Source organism: Mus pahari, chromosome 17 (genome assembly GCF_900095145.1).
Source record: "Mus pahari chromosome 17, PAHARI_EIJ_v1.1, whole genome shotgun sequence".
In the NCBI taxonomy this organism is placed as follows: domain Eukaryota; kingdom Metazoa; phylum Chordata; class Mammalia; order Rodentia; family Muridae; genus Mus; species Mus pahari.
Window position 1 is genome coordinate 31,394,516 of NC_034606.1, and position 15,770 is coordinate 31,410,285.

The 15,770-nt window shown below is 42.1% G+C and overlaps 1 protein-coding gene across 1 annotated transcript in view; it reads right to left on the bottom strand.

Moving 5' to 3' along the window:
• Window positions 1–9,219: 9,219 nt before the first annotated feature.
• Hhla1 (HERV-H LTR-associating 1) overlaps window positions 9,220–15,770 on the bottom strand; it is a 33,602-nt gene continuing 27,051 nt past the window's right edge. Inside the window, exons 13-16 of the mRNA XM_021216172.1 lie at window positions 15,150–15,218; window positions 14,769–14,843; window positions 10,051–10,207; window positions 9,220–9,268 (exon numbers count right to left, since the gene is read on the bottom strand). Of these exons, the coding sequence (XP_021071831.1) occupies window positions 9,220–9,268; window positions 10,051–10,207; window positions 14,769–14,843; window positions 15,150–15,218 (350 nt within the window). The remainder of the gene's footprint in view (window positions 9,269–10,050; window positions 10,208–14,768; window positions 14,844–15,149; window positions 15,219–15,770) is intronic.

The following is a 15,770-nucleotide window of genomic DNA, read 5'->3' on the forward strand; positions in this document are numbered from 1 at the left end:
GGGAGGAGGTATCATAATGCCATGCCTTGGCACAGGTGAAGGCTCTATATTAAACAGTTCCATCTTGAGCCCTCTGAGGAGACCCGAGCTCCAATTAAAGAACAATGGCTGCCTTGTTCCATAACCACCCACCCCACTTTAATGTCTCAGACACTCTCTGATTATGTCTGAGGATCACAAGGGAATAACTCTGGAGGTCGAAAGATGTTGAAAGTCACAGGCTCCCTTGCTAGGAAAAAGGCAGGCTTTGTCTTGCCTAGTCATGATGACAGTGACTCTTTAGAAGTCCCTGCTTAGACATGGGGATTTGCTTTCTCTTTCCTTTGTAGTTTTCTATCCAAGTTGTGGGGTACAGTCAAATGGGGGCTTTATAATTAAACTCCCTAGGTTCTACTTCTAGTCCTACTGAGCTCCATCTTAGCTTTCATGTCTGCTATATGGAGGTCATCCTATGCACTTCAAAAAGCTTTAGGGGCTTTTCAGAGTTTTCCCTTCTCTGCATAACCCTTTGTAGAGTATGTTCCTGCCCAATAGTGTGCCACCAGTAGTCATGAGGACTTTGTCCTTGTCTCTGCAGTCATCACAGCAGGATGTTTGTGTAATCTGAGGAGGAGAGAATGGAGAAGCAAGTGTTTACAGAGGTGTTTGTCCCATCTCACTTGTGCTATCATATCTGGCACAGATCAAGTCAGCCTGGCCGTGAATCCTTTGAGGTTGAGGCTTTTGAGGGAGCAGAACTAGTCAGATGACTGTAACAGGGTTAGTGAGTCTTCCCAGAAGACCCCACATTGAAGGGCTTCTCCACATAAGAAGTTGTCCTTGTGTGTAACTTCTGTCTGAATTTGTCATTAGGTCACTCAGATGCACTGAGGGTCTGAGCTGTATTTGCTTAAGTCTTATTCAACAAAGCTAAATTCTTTAGCTTATTCTCTAAAGCTGCCAAGTCAGTGGGCCACATGTCTCAAAACAGCCAAACTGATCCTCTGTAGATCTGAAGAACATTGCTACTAAATGATGCTAAAGCATTAGCAATCTACCTAGGAGGGAAGTTCTAGACATTTGCAGAGAAATAGATTTTTCTCTCATAGCTTGTAAAAGAATGTTATGGTTTAAATATGAACTTAGCCTGTAAAAGGATGTTATGGCTTCAATATGAACTGTGCTCCACCATAGGCAAGTGTGGCGAGTACTTTGTCCCCAACTAGTAACACTATTTTCAAGAAACTTTGGGAGGTAGGACCTTGCTAGAAAAAGACAAGTAAATTTCTAGCAGACAGATCTTGTTCCTGGCTCTTTGACTGCCTGTCTTCCTGTGCCTCCCTCTCTCCCTCAACTTCCTTTCCTACCTCCTTATCTCTCTTTCTTACTCTGCTTCCAGTCTGCCATGGGGCAACACCCCCCCCCCGTCTGCCATGTGCTTCCAATGTGCCAATCTCGGGGCAGGGGGTGCTAAGCAAAGTCTAAATCTTCAGAAACCAGGTGCTGAAACAAATCGTTACTACTTGAGATTTTCTATCAGGGAATTTTTCCACAAGGAGGTAAACATATCTAACAGAAAAGAATGTATTTTAGAATCTGTTATTGATACTCTTGTTCAAAGGATTCTTTTCCTTGGGCAATGTCTTGGGCATTAAAAGATTGCCCATGCACCTACTGGATGCCTGTGGCAATCCCCACCAGACCCTCTAAACATACCTAGACATCTCCATAATGCTAAATACTGTCTAGAGCCGTAACTTTCTATTTTCTTCTGGTAGAATAGAGTGAAAACTAAGTTTCCCTAGAAACACAGACAGAAGAAGACAGAGTTGTTCTCAGTAAAGTTTAATGGCAGATTCCACTATGAAAGCAGCTGAATTCCTTACTCACACAAGCCCAGAACTACACTCTGCAGAAAGAGAAAAATACATGCAATTACACAGAGACATGCTCTGGGTCTGAGATGTTCTCTCTCTCTCTCTCTCTCTCTCTCTCTCTCTCTCTCTCTCTCTCTCTCTCTTCCTACTACTTTTCTTTTTCTTCTCTTCCACTCTTTCTCTTGCCAACCTAGCTTTTCCTTTGTGTCGTAGAGTATATAAAAAAGCTCCTCCTTTTCCTTCCAGGAAGAGTGTAATTTAAGTCCATGCAATCACACAATCTACTTGGTATCTGGGGCACACAAATTCCCATCTACTTTACCTAATTAGTTAAGAACTTGTAGCCATATATCCATGAATTAGAATCCCAGTACTTTGTCATCTCCTGAGGTTTGCTACTCTTCTTCCCTGTCACGTAAGTCAAGATATACTTGTTTTAAGTCATTCTTGGGCTCTGGGAGACCAGCAGGTTCGACCATTGGGCAAGCAGTTTGCTTGTTTGTGTGTTTTCCACCATTGTTCTGTTACACAGAAGATATGATTGTAGAGAACTGGTCCCATATTGACCTCTGAGCTCTTGTGTAAACCCACTATCAGATCCCAACACAAGCTTCTGAAGTACTCCATATTTGAGCCTCATCAAAGTGTAGTCACAGCTGGTTAGTATTCTCCATTGTCAAAGTGTAGCCACAGCTGGTTAGTATTCTCCATTGTCAAAGTGTAGCTACAGCTGGTTAGTATTCTCCATTGTCAAAGTGTAGCTACAGCTGGTTAGTATTCTCCATAAGGCCCATAGTTGAGTCCACCTGGGCTCTCCTCAAGAAAACAGCCATGCATGTAGGCTTGAGCTACCAACCTATCCTAGGTGATAAGTGGCTTTCTGGAGAACTTTGGCTATCCTTTTGTTGTGAGATAATTCCATCAGAGAACAAGGAGACAGTCTGAAAGCTGAATAGAAAGTCTGTTTTGCCAGCTTGCAACTGCATGGGGAATTTGCCCAAATCATGTAGCCCTGAGACTTATCTTTCTCTGCCTTTTATGCATAAAAACTATACCTTTGTTCACACACTTCAGCTCCCAAGGACAGTTAGTGAGGAAACTATGGAAGTCAGAGGTTAGTATATTTAGATCCTTCCACAGAGCCTGGCCTGAGTCTTTCATGGATTAGAATTTGACTCCTGTTTTGACAGGTAGTGGGGGTCTACAGTGCTGGGTTCTAAGGTCAGAATGGTGCCTCTAATATGGCGTCAGTTGTTCTAAGGTCTCAAGGCCGGTTACTCTTTCCTGCCCAAAGTCCTTAATTGATATGAACTTTGTCCATTAAAAAATGGCCCAGCCAAATTAACTTAAACACACGAAAAGGGACATCCTTTTTACTCCATTGAAGTAGGCCTCCTTTTTTGCTCTTTAGAATACTGGTTGTAATTACCTCATCTTTGCAAACTCAAAGGTCATTTCTTAGCTCCCCCAAATCATAACAACAGGTACCAATGAGCTTGACAGCTGTGTAAAAGTCTTAAAAGTGTTCAGAGTAAAAATGCACCTTTCTGTCTGGATGGGAGTGCATGTGCTGCTTCTCCGTACATGCCCAAGCTCTAGACCCTGAGTGCCTTCTTGTCTCTCCATTTCTGTGCACACATGATCCGGTGCGTGTGTTACTGCACTCTGCCACAGGACCTCTGGTCTAGTGCCCCGCTTTTACTTTGCATGGTGGCTCTGGCAAGGTTTCTTTCTTTCTTTCTTTCTTTCTTTCTTTCTTTCTTTCTTTCTTTCTTTCTTTCTTTCTTTCTTTCTTTCTTTCTTTNCTTTCTTTCTTTCTTTCTTTCTTTCTTTCTTTCTTTCTTTCTTTCTTTCTTTCTTTCTTTCTTTCTTTTTTTCCTTTTCTTTCTTTCTTTCTTTCTTTCTTTCTTTCTTTCTTTCTTTCTTTCTTTCTTATCAGGACATTCAACTATCTTCTGGAAGAAGGGACTGTTTAGTTTTTGGATTATGAAAATAAAGAATGCTTTAGACAGAGGCCTATGGTGAGAGAGGGACACAGCACACCAGGAGGAAAACTGGCCTTGGTAATGAAGAGCAAATCCCCCATTGGACAGTTGGAGCGAGCAAAGCTGCTTAGATATGCTTTGTACAGAACTGTGAATCTAGTGGGAAATCAGAAGACTAGGAATAGTGAAAAGGGACCTGATATGATTAAGGGGCCTTTTCAGTATGTAGGTGTACAGAAAAAATCTGGCTCAGCAGGTAATAGGTATTCAAAAGAAGTTCTGACACCCCAGCTCCCAAGAAATCACCCCCAAGGTCTTGGAATAATTCAAAAGGAGCATCTTTACATAATAAACTCCAAGCTGCACGTGTAGTTTATGCAAACATGTGACTTACAATGGTCCAGGAGTACTCAAATCCAGCCCTTCAGTCACCCCATGCTTAAATGACCAGACACCTTGGTTCACGAGCTTCTGTGCTGAAAGTGCTCCATATGTATTATATATTGCCCATATATATTGTATGCATTATCCCGTATTATTGCTGAAGAGTGATATATAATGATTGTATGTGCAACCAAATGTCAAGAAAACAAGAAGCTCATGTCTGAGCTTTTCTGGAAGCTTCTCTACCTGCCTTTTTTCCCCTATGATACACAGTGTAAATATATCACTTTTTCTGAGCTCTGCTGTCTATTCACTGAGTGTCTGAGCCCTGGGGTTTTCTAGAGGATGCCAGAACACAGTGGGACATACAGAAGAGAAGTCAAGACAGGAGGAAAGTCAAGATCTTCACATCTCCATGCTCACAGGAAATGTCTCCATCACCTCCTCCTTGGGACCTTGGAAGAGAATCTTGATGCTGTAGCACTGTAAGTCTGATTAGTTGTGTGTAGCCAAGTAGTCATCAGTTGTACAGTGCCATATTGAAAGCTCTCTGGAGTGCGTCAGGCCTTTTCAATTTATCCTCTTGTGGGCTGTGTGCACAGTAATATGAAACCTATACCCCAATATTCCTGGTATCAGGACTGCTGCAGGCATAATGGCAGGTTCTCAAACCCAAATCATAGGTTTCCTTTTGCTCTGAAGCAGGCAGAGAAGCCTGGTCTTACTCCATTGATTATAAAGGTTCTGCCTTTGATGCATTACACAGATTGATGGGAGACAAAAGCGCTCTGCTTCCAAAGGAAGACCCTTCCCTTCTACAGATGACGTGGCTGGGGCATGACTGTATTCTGAAAAACACAGCCGAGCTAGAAACAAAACAAGGGTGAAGGTTTGGTGCCAGAAGTTACTGTTCGGTGCTCACACAGACTTGCAGACATTCTCAAGGCATTTTTGCTTCAAGGCTGAAAGAGCAAGAAACGACATCAAGATTGGAAGAGAACAGAGACATAAAATCAAATAGTACCAGCTACAGTTCAGGTTCTTCTTGAGAGAAAGCACGGGTCAGGTCTGTTCTAAGGGATTCCTAGGAGAGCCCCCTTGCAGCAGCAGAGTGGAGGAAGGCACAGCCATGTGTTCTCACTTTCCGCCCAGCTGCTATCATCCTAATACCCAACTGTATCCGACTCATCTCCCCAATTTGCATTTCGGTCATTTAAACTCATTAACACACTGATCAGTAAACCTAACATGTGTGTTTAGAGGTTTCAACAGGATAGGGAGGAAAGACGAGATATTAGACAATGTGCAGGCTAGATGTTCTGTGCCCACACACCAAAGTGAGGGATTTCTGTCCTTGACTTCGGAACCCTCACCCAGTGAATGGAGGATTTCTAGTCCTCTCTGCTTTAAATTATTTGCATATACCTTGGGTGAGAATTCCAGTGTTTTGTGGGGTTGGTTTTCTGTTTTGCTTTGGTTTGTCTCTCTAGCTTGCATTGGAACTCAGAGCCCAGGAACCTTGCCTGGGTTCACACGAAGGCAGCATTGAGTGGTCAGCCGACTCCAAAGCTTTCTGTACTTCTTGCAAACACTGAGGGGTTGACTGAACACTAGGCTGTCTTGACTTGATGGTATCTCTATGAGCTACAGCAGTCCTCTGGTCTCGGCTAAGGTGGGACAACCTATCAGAGTCACAGAACCTTCCACCCAATGCACTCACCCGCTGAGCAGTGACATCAGTAAGCTGTGTACTTACTTCGAGAATGAGACACCCTCCTCACTCTCTGACAGATCAGTGTTGCATTCTTCAGAAACCAAGAATAGTATTCCAGACAATACCTACAGGTTCAAGCATAGTTGGGAGTGGTCACTTTCCTGTCATGACCATAAGACAGAATCAAAAAGAGTAATTACACAAGTATGAACAAGGCCCATTTTGCACTTCAGAGAACCCCCTATTTATCTTTATAGAGTATGGGAAGAAGGGCAGAGAAGAATGCTTGCTAGGAAAGAGCTCAGACTTTGGGGCCAATGAGATTAATTTCTAATCTTAGATCTAAAGATTATTAGGATGTGTGAGTTTAGGTTGGCTACTTAATCCTCTAGGCCTTAGTTTCTTCATATGCAAGTAAAAGTCAGTAATACAAGATTAAGTAAGATGGTATGTATGATGTCCCTGAACTATACCAGTGTCTATATGTTCAGTAAGAATGTTCACTTGTATTTGTGGGAGAAGGAATGAGGAGGGAAGAATGCTATCATTACACATGTATCAAATACATTGCAAAGAGAAACTCAGCTCCTGGTCTGAGGCACTCAGGGTTGCTTCAGAATGCCACAGTATAGAGACCCCAGAAGCACGCTATCAGGAGAGGTTTCAGTTCAGGCTGTCAATGACTTATTGTGATATAACTGACATCTGAGGTGGCTGAGCCAGACATGTTGGAATTGAAACTCAGTCCTCTGCAAGAGCAGGTAGGTGCTCTGAACTGCTGAGCCATCCCTTCAGCCCCAGCTGTTTGGATTTTTATCCTAGGTAGTCCTGCCTGTGCTAGAAAATACTGTAATTCCAGTCCTCCAAAAGACCAATATTTCAGTCAGGACCTCATCAGGAAAGTGGAAACAACGAGGTGCTTTAATAAAGCAAATTCACACTAGATAGTGGTTCCAAACAGGTTAAAAGAGAAGAAGCCAAGGCAAGAAGGAAGGAGGCACCCCTGTGTCTGTTGGACAGTGATTGACCAGCCAGAAGAGACAGAAATGTGTGAGGAGCACAGAAGGGATGGGGGAGGGGGGTTCTGTGTTGTTATGGCAGCTGGAGCCTCAGCTTATTTCTGGAAATGCATAAGTGTAGAAAATTTCCTTGCCCTCTCCATTCTGCCAGTGTCTTCCATTTGCATGAACAAACAAGAAGCTGGATGGCTAGGCATTCTGGGAAATGGAGTTTGCACAAGCCAGATCATTCAGTATAAAGCTGAACAGAGCAGAGGTGTGTGTATCTCAATGATTGACACAGTAGGGTCACTCTTCTCATGAACCTGGACCTGCTCAAGGACACTTAAAGGGATAACGTGTCAAACCTGGCCAACCCAGTTCAGCTCACCACAGTACCTAAGCATTTGGTTGCCATAGTTACAATATGTCAGAAGTCACAAATGTGCCAGAGAAGGGTGCATGCAGCAAGTGCAAGAGAGCAATGCGTAAGTTCCAGCAGAGTCACTAGCCCAACAGTCCAGCATCCCTTGTGCTGGTCAGAGTACCATCTACATCATCTCATTTAATTTTCCTAACACTGCTACAGTAGCAAGAGTATTGCAATCTTTCTGTGAACAGAGCTCTTGGAATTATGTGGCATGTGGCCTGGAATGTGGGCAGGATTAGGTACATTCTGGGATACATCAGATAAGATTCAAAGAGACTATGTGAGTAGACCCCCAACACCACATTGCTTGTAGGTTATAGAACCTAATTTTAAACTGAAGCCTGCCTAACTTCCAGCCCAAATACAGTATTTAGTCCACTAAATACTGGCTTTTGGGCCCTTGACTCACACCCTAGCCTTAACCCTTCTTAGTCAGGGTGATCGTGTAGAGGCATTTTCAAAGACAATTTCAACAAGTCTCATCTGTTTCCAGTGCAGTAAGGGCGTCAAACTATGTGGTTAAAGGATCTGCATCAGGATGTGGTACTAACAAATGAGGTGCTTTGTGAATCTCCAGACAGGGTCAGAAGTTCCATCGTTTTGTGGCCTGTTCTCAAAAGGCCAAAATTCCCTTTTGGAGTCTTAATTCACATAGCTTATTTGTTGAATGGAAAGTTTCTGCCTCTCTGATCAGGAAAGAGTACTTCATGATAACATGGCCAGGGCCAAATCTGTGGCAGAATCTCTAGGTCCTTCCGTCAAGTTAGTATAGCAAGGCAAATCACTAGTAGGTAACTAGTCATATGTGGCAGAAAATAGAGTGAAAGTTGTGTTAACAATAAGATTTGTTGGGTTACTTTGAGGATACAGCTCTCAAACAGAAAAGACTAAACTAGTGGTGCTCAACATTTCTAATGCTGTGACAACAGTTTCTCAAGTTGTGGTGACTCTGACCCATAAAAATTAATTTTGTTGCTACTTCATAACTAATTTTGCTACTTTTATGAACCATAATGTGAACACTTTTCAAGATAGAGGCTTACTAAAGTGGTTTGCAATCCACAGGTTGAGAACCACTGGGCTAAATAATCATGGAGGAAAAGCTGTAGTGTCTGCTGAGTTTGTGATCAGACTGTGGTATCAGGGCCAGCTTCAGTGCCATCGGTATGAGCTGGACTCTGACATTGATGTCCAAGTTCTTTGCATCATGAGCCACAGATACCTGACAACCCTGGGGATGTCAGTATTTGTAATCCATTAGAAGTGATATGGACTTAGTTTCTGTCATCCTATAAGATAGGAAGTCATTTCCTCATGATTGTGGTAGGAACCCCAAAATTGGGAAAGTCTCAACAGAGGACTGCACTGGAAGAGATTTTAGGTGAGAAAGGGAAATTAAGGAATGAGAGTTTTCGAACTGACAGAATAAATGGTTGAGCATCTAGGGTTCTGTATGTTTTATTTCTTCTAAATTGAGGAAATAGATAAGAAAGACACAGAAAGCTCTGTGGCAAGACTTGAGGGGAATGAGTTGATAAGCAACAATGTGGGTGATTGAAATGATAAGGTCATTTGGAATAGGGATAAAGGAAGCAATGGGGTCTACCATTGTTGCTATAGACAGAGCTAGCACCCCAGAAGTCCTAAAAGTCTCCAAGCCATCTTCCTTTCCATCTCAGCACATGCCATTTCATTCTTTGCTAGAGTGACTTCTCCAGTTTTCTACTTCCATTACTTCTACTTCAGCTTACTGGGGAAGGACATGCATTTCTACTGTTTAACAACCCAGAATAAAGCCAGAAGCATCTTCTATCAGTACTGGAAGACAGTAGCACATCAATGCCTAGATCCTCTAATGAAGTGTGATCAGCCTCCTGATTTTCTCTGGCAGGCAACAACTGCTGTGAATTAGAGGTCTGTAATTTAGATAGGTAAATATTTTGATTATATTTCTCCTAGAAAATTTCCTCAAGTATAGGACACTGGTATCCAAAGTCCTTGGTAGTAGGTAATTCTACCACACATAGTGTGATTCATCTCTGTGTAATCTAAACTCAGCTCACCCTACCTCAACTCAACTCAACTCAACTCAACTCAACTCAACTCAACTCAGCTCAACTCAACTCAGCTCAACTCAACTCAACTCAACTCAACTCAACTCAACTCAACTATCTCATCATTTAATCTTAATCCAATCTAGAATATCTAAGCACAACTCTTCTTTACACAACTCATTTAATCAGACATCACCTCATCCCCATTAGGGCAATCTGCTCAATCAGCTCATCACAACCCAACCTAATTCATCTCAATTCGTTTCAGGCAAAATTCAGTTAAGTGTAACTCAGCTCAACTATATTTACCAGATCCTGCATTTTGTTTCGAGAATGTAGAGATGAATTAAGCCTTGTTGTGGAGCTCAGAGATATAAAAGTCTAGTGGGGCCACACTGTAGAGGAAACTCCCTTATGTCACCTGTCACCTGCCTGGGAATTATTTAATGCCTGACTACCTGATAAGTTTCAGAGAAACCACGTTCAAGGAGAAGACTATAACTATTGAGTATTTACCACCTGCCTGGGGATTATTTAGTGCCTGGCTACCTGGTAACTTTCAGAGAGACCACACATAATAAGAAGACTATAACAATGGAGTGTGCAAGGGAGTCACTGTCGCAGGTTACCTTGTTGCTTCTGAACTGAAATCCCGCTTTTGGACTGCACAGAGGCATTGCTGGAAGAAGCGGCAGAGCTCCATCAGGCATGGGGTGAGTTTCTTCATGGCCAGGGACAGAGGAGTATCTGTATTGGCCTCTTCATGGAGGGGGGGCCAAGGACACTCTGGAACATGCAATCTCAGACATGTGAAATCAGTAAGAGCTCAGCAAACATCTTCTCTTGGGTACAACCTCTGATAGGGTTGCACAGTCTAGCCCTTATTATAGGTAGATTGGTAACAGACAATAGAGAGCATGGTTTCATTATTTTTCAGTGAAACTACTGAGGAAAAGTCAAGAGACTGGTAGAGAATGATAGTAATAGGGTTCAGGAGGAGACCAGGCATGGGTTCTCTGAGGAGTATGCATCTAAATTGTAGAACAGAAATGCACTGGGGGCAGGGCATCACTGGTACAGAGGCTATCTTATTATCATGCAAATGGATAGCCGGTAGGGGTTGGGGGAGATGGATGCTTTAAATACAGAGGGTGTGCTGCATTTTGTGTGTGTGTTTGTGTGTGTGTGTGTGTATACGCACATGTGTAAGGCATCAGGAAGGTGTGATGGTTAGTATTGACTGTCAACTTGAAAGGATCAAAAATCACTTGGACTGGATTAATTGAGGTGGGATGACTCATGTTAAGGGTGGGTGACACCATCTCATGAGGTGAAGTACTGGACTGAATAAAAAAAGAGGAAGTATTCTGGGCACCATGATTCATCTTCCTCTGTTACCCAGCAGTAGATACAATTTGAGAGCTGTCTCTAAGCTCCCCTCTGCCAGCATGAACTGTACCCTTGAACTGTGAGCCCAAATAAACCTTAATATCCTTAAGTCACTTTTGTCAGGTAGTTTGTCCCAGCAATAAGAAACTAATGCAGAAGAGAATCGCAGATTCGAAAAATGAATCTGGCAGTCCAAGTCTGGCAAGCTGGACAACGGTTTCTGAGCTCTCCTCCTTTGGGGGTAGGTTGATTATATATCATGTAGTCAGATTTTCACTATTGTTTAGTGTGTGACATTTAGGAAAAGAATACAAATATTAAGCAAAGGAGAAAATAAGCTCTTAAAGACCTCATCCTATCAGATCTCCTAAAACTGAATCAATTTCTTGAGGCTGCACCCAGGCAACCTTACAAGAAGAATGACTTAGACTCAGCATGCAGAGTCACTGGGAGGACTCAGTAAGTCTTTCCACACAGAGCATGTGGCACTATTACTGCCACGGAGCAAACATAACTAATAGCTAGTATTGTTGATTTACTTATTAAAAGATATTGAGAGTCTACCACGTGCCAGGCACCAACAGACTCGTAATACAACAATGAAGAACAAGAAGGAGCAAGGCCCTCCTATCATAGGGCTTGTCACCTGGGACTAGAAATTATATTAGGATGTTACAGTTGAATGGTCACCCATCACCATTAAACAAAATGACATAACATCTAGAAATGAGCAGACAGGAATAGTGGCATCTCTTTAATGTTGTTTTGACTGTTGCCTTTTTTTTTTTTTTTTAATTTGATTTTGAGACAGAGTCTCAAGAAGTTTAGGCTGACCTAAAATTTGTTATTTAACTGAGATAATTTAGAACTCCTCATCCTTCTGCCTCCAACCTCTGAGTTGAAAGAATACAGGAATGTAACTCTTTATTTATAAATACAACTCATTTTCTATTGAGCATTTTTCATTACAGCTCTGTAGCGGTACAAATTAACTGATACTAACATGTAGCTGCTGTCTGAAAACACTACAGATAACTCCTATTTACAGCAATATAAATGTCTGGCAAGTGTGCAGTTGGTTTTTACCCCATTTCAGATAGAAGAACTATTACTATACGTTGTAAATTAGCAAGTTCTTTTGAAATTACTTCCCTATATTGGTTTGTAAATCTGATTCCTTACTGATACAGTTTTAAGACCTTTCTGATTTTCTCATCAATTACTGAGTTGAATAGCATCTTTAATATACTGACACACTTACATTCTACATTTTACAAGACTTTTCTTGTGTTACTATGGATGGAACTGAGGTCTCCATGCGTAGCAGGAGACCAACAACCAAACCTAACCCCATTCTGCGAGTGTCTAATATTAATTTATCAGCAACATTTAGCAAATAGAGGGTTCACAAAGCTATCAACTCTTAAAACATGTAGAAAAGTATTTTTCCATGAGTCTACTAGAACATTAACTACTCCCACACCACAGAGAATGGCTAGACTCCCATCAATGTGCCATTTAGCATCTACCATGAACCAGGTACTTTCCTAAGGTTTTTCCCCAATGATTACCTCATCTAGTCGTTGTAACAACTGTGAAGCAGATATTGGAAGTCTTGTCATATAGAAGAGTTTACTGAGCACAAAGTGGATCAGTCACACCATTGGGAGGGAGCGATTCTGCAGAGACCTGACTCTAGGATCATGCTCAATAAGAACCATATCCCTACTGTATAATCAGCATCCTTAAGGATGGATTTGTACACATCACTTCCATGCTGCACCTCATCTGTTCTTATTGACCTCAGGGAATGACCTCAGGAACCTACATGATCTAATACAGGGCACTCCTACAGTTCACTTGAGTACCAACACATCACTTTGATTCTGATTCCTAAATGTGACCCGAATCTCACTGCCCATGTAATTATTCTTTACTCTTAGCCACATTATCATATATGAGTCCCCTCACTGTGCCTTTCATCCCAGCATCTCTGTAGTTTTCATTCTGAGGTCAGGGATATCATTGCACAGCACATATCAGGACATATGGTTTTTCCATGCCTCAGAACATGGGCCAGATTCCTTGTCATGGCAGCAGCTTGCTCTTAATTTCACTTTTTCTGGCCTCCGTTCCTATGAATCTTACCATCACCACAAGAATTCTAGCTACAGAGGCCCTTTTCAGTCCCCAGGAATGTCAGTCTTCTCGCTTCCATGGGTTTGCTTATGCCAAGGCTCTGTAGGAGTACATGCTTAGCAGCATCTTGTCAGAAAGTACTTGCTCACTTGGGTCCCTGCATGACTTCTTCAGCTGAAAGGATTCTTTTCCTCACTAGCTGTACAAAGTGCTGACTGTTTCTTCACTCAAGAACTGTATAATGCTCTTCCTTTAATAGTCATTTGTAGTGCGTGCGTGCATGCGTGTGTGTGTGTGTGTGTGTGTGTGTGTGTGTGTGTGTGTGTGTGTATGCATGCCACATCTTAGAAGAGGTAATACAAAAAGATAAAATGATCACAGATATTGGAGCTAGGCGTAGATGGTTTCCAAACGCAGCCTCTTGTCTATAGGACCCATCAGAATCCTTTAATGAAGATAGCATTATCTACCTTCCAGAATTATTGGACAGATAAATTGAGATAGCCCTAACTCTAGGCACATAGTAGGAGCTTAATATATGTTCACGGAAGAGATAATTGAACGGTTAATAAAAACCTTTGTGGAATATTTTAAAAATGCTTTCTGAATGAGTAAAGTAATTTACTTGAAGATGTCAGAACCTCTTTTATGAAGTAAATGCCTCGTGAGACAGATGATAGACAGAAGGATGGAGATGGGATGCAATAGATAGGCAGATAGCAATGTATTAAAGAATTATCAGCAGAAATGGCTAGGAATATATGGACCAATAATACATGATAAACAGGTGGATAGATAGACAAAGATAGCTATATAAATACATCTATAAATATAAATATGGATGTAGATATAGTTAACATGTATCTTAGAACTCAACCTGACAGTATTCTTGGCACCACCAGTGTTTCTCTTTAGATCTCCTAGGATAAGAGACACAATTTCTTGGTAGCACAGTTGGGTCTTTGTGTCTGAAAGGACCATTCATCATTCACTGGAGCCTGTTAGGATTGAAATAAGTCTGAGAATGTATGAAACAGGAGTCTGTGCAGGCTCCAGCAACTTAATAATGCCCTGTTGACATATGACTGACCAGTGCTGTGATACTCAGGAAGTTTGTATGGAAAGATATTCAGGAGAAGGTGGGGCCTGAAGACCTGTCCATCTTTGAGGGCTTACTTTGTCTCCCCTTTGTGGGGAGCTAACCAGCCCAGAAAAAAAAAGTGTGTGACAGCCAAAAGCTGAGAATAGAAATTCAAGTCCTGGGAGTTCTGTAAACCGTGTCTAGGAAGTCACTGCTTCTCAAACCCATTGAATGGCGTGCTCAGGGATACAACTAGCAGGGCATCCTTTAAAACACAGTCACAGGGAATTGTGTCCTGCAATTGGGGCTTAGATTTTGCAGCAGTCATTTATGCCTTCTCTGTCTGATCAGCCAACCAGCAGCCAACAAGCTCATCATGAGAGCAGCTTCCGCTTGCAAAGTGATCGGCACATTTTCTAGATGTTCACTCAATGAATGTTGATCCAATTAAATAACGCAGAGCTTTAAAATCCCAAGTCAATTCAGCACACATTATCTTAATACAAAACCATGTAGAAGGGAATAAAGAGAACAGATGTTTTTAGCGCTCACAGTAATTGCAGTGGTTCTTGCTTTAAATTGAGGGTATCAATCCTGGAGGCCACCCTTCATAAGAGTAGTTGAGCTAGATTTGCGTCCTTGCAGTCTGAGATTACAGTGATAAAACAAACCTTATTAGACTATGCAACCGCATTCAGAAAGGACAAGCTTAAGCAATGGCTGGGTGTTCCTACTCACTTGAAACTTGATGGGTTGCTGGGACCCGAACTGGCTCTTTCTCAGGGGTGAATGGCCACTCTGCAGGAATACCATCTGTAAATATTAAGAAGAAAACTCTCCAAAACTGAAATGAGATGCCGTTGGGCCATTATACACAAACAGTCCTAACACCTTCAAGGTGAGGGTTCTTACAAACCCATAGAGGAGTGAGAGCCCAAGAGAAAGAAGTGGTTTAGCTACAGTTTTGCAGTCCAGCAATGCCATGAAGCCACTTCTTCTGATTCTTTCCCTGGAATAATGTACAGTGACCGCATGCTCGCAGGTGCTTTTGTGCCACTGTTCCTCTTCTTCCAGGCTATGCTTTCCTCCGAGGTATGCAGTGGGGCCAAGCAGTCTCACCTGTCTGTGGGACTCTAGGAGCTGGTGCTTTGGTTGGATTTGGAGTCTGTGTTCCAGGAAGGAGTGTTCCTGAGAAGTGAGGAGAAAGATAACCATGCATCGCTTAAAGGGGAGCACCATCTAAAGAAGATACATTCTCACCAGTTTGATTGACTAGGCAGACACTAAGATAGATGTTGAAGGTGCAGGAGTAAGAAATGGAGATGCAATCAAGTTCTTTCTGTAGTATGTAAGGGAATGAATGTGTCCCATCAGTAACTGGTAACATATGATGGAGCCATTGGGAACTTAGCAATATAGTAAGTTATGGTGACACTGTATGGTACAACAATGGTACTGAACAAGGAAGTATTTGACTATGGGCCTTCTGAGACAACTTGTCATTGATCTGATACACAGTCTACATATGGACTCCAGCCACATTCATGGTAATCACGTGTCAATCATTTTAATAATAACCTAGATTTTCAGCTCACCATCTGTCTCTCATGCTCATAAAGTTTTGGTTTTTAGGACCACTTCAGGCCCTGACCCCTGCTAACATGAGTCTGGTTTCTAGCAATTCAGTAAAACAGCCGAGAGAGAGAGAGAGAGAGAGAGAGAGAGAGAGAGAGAGAGAGA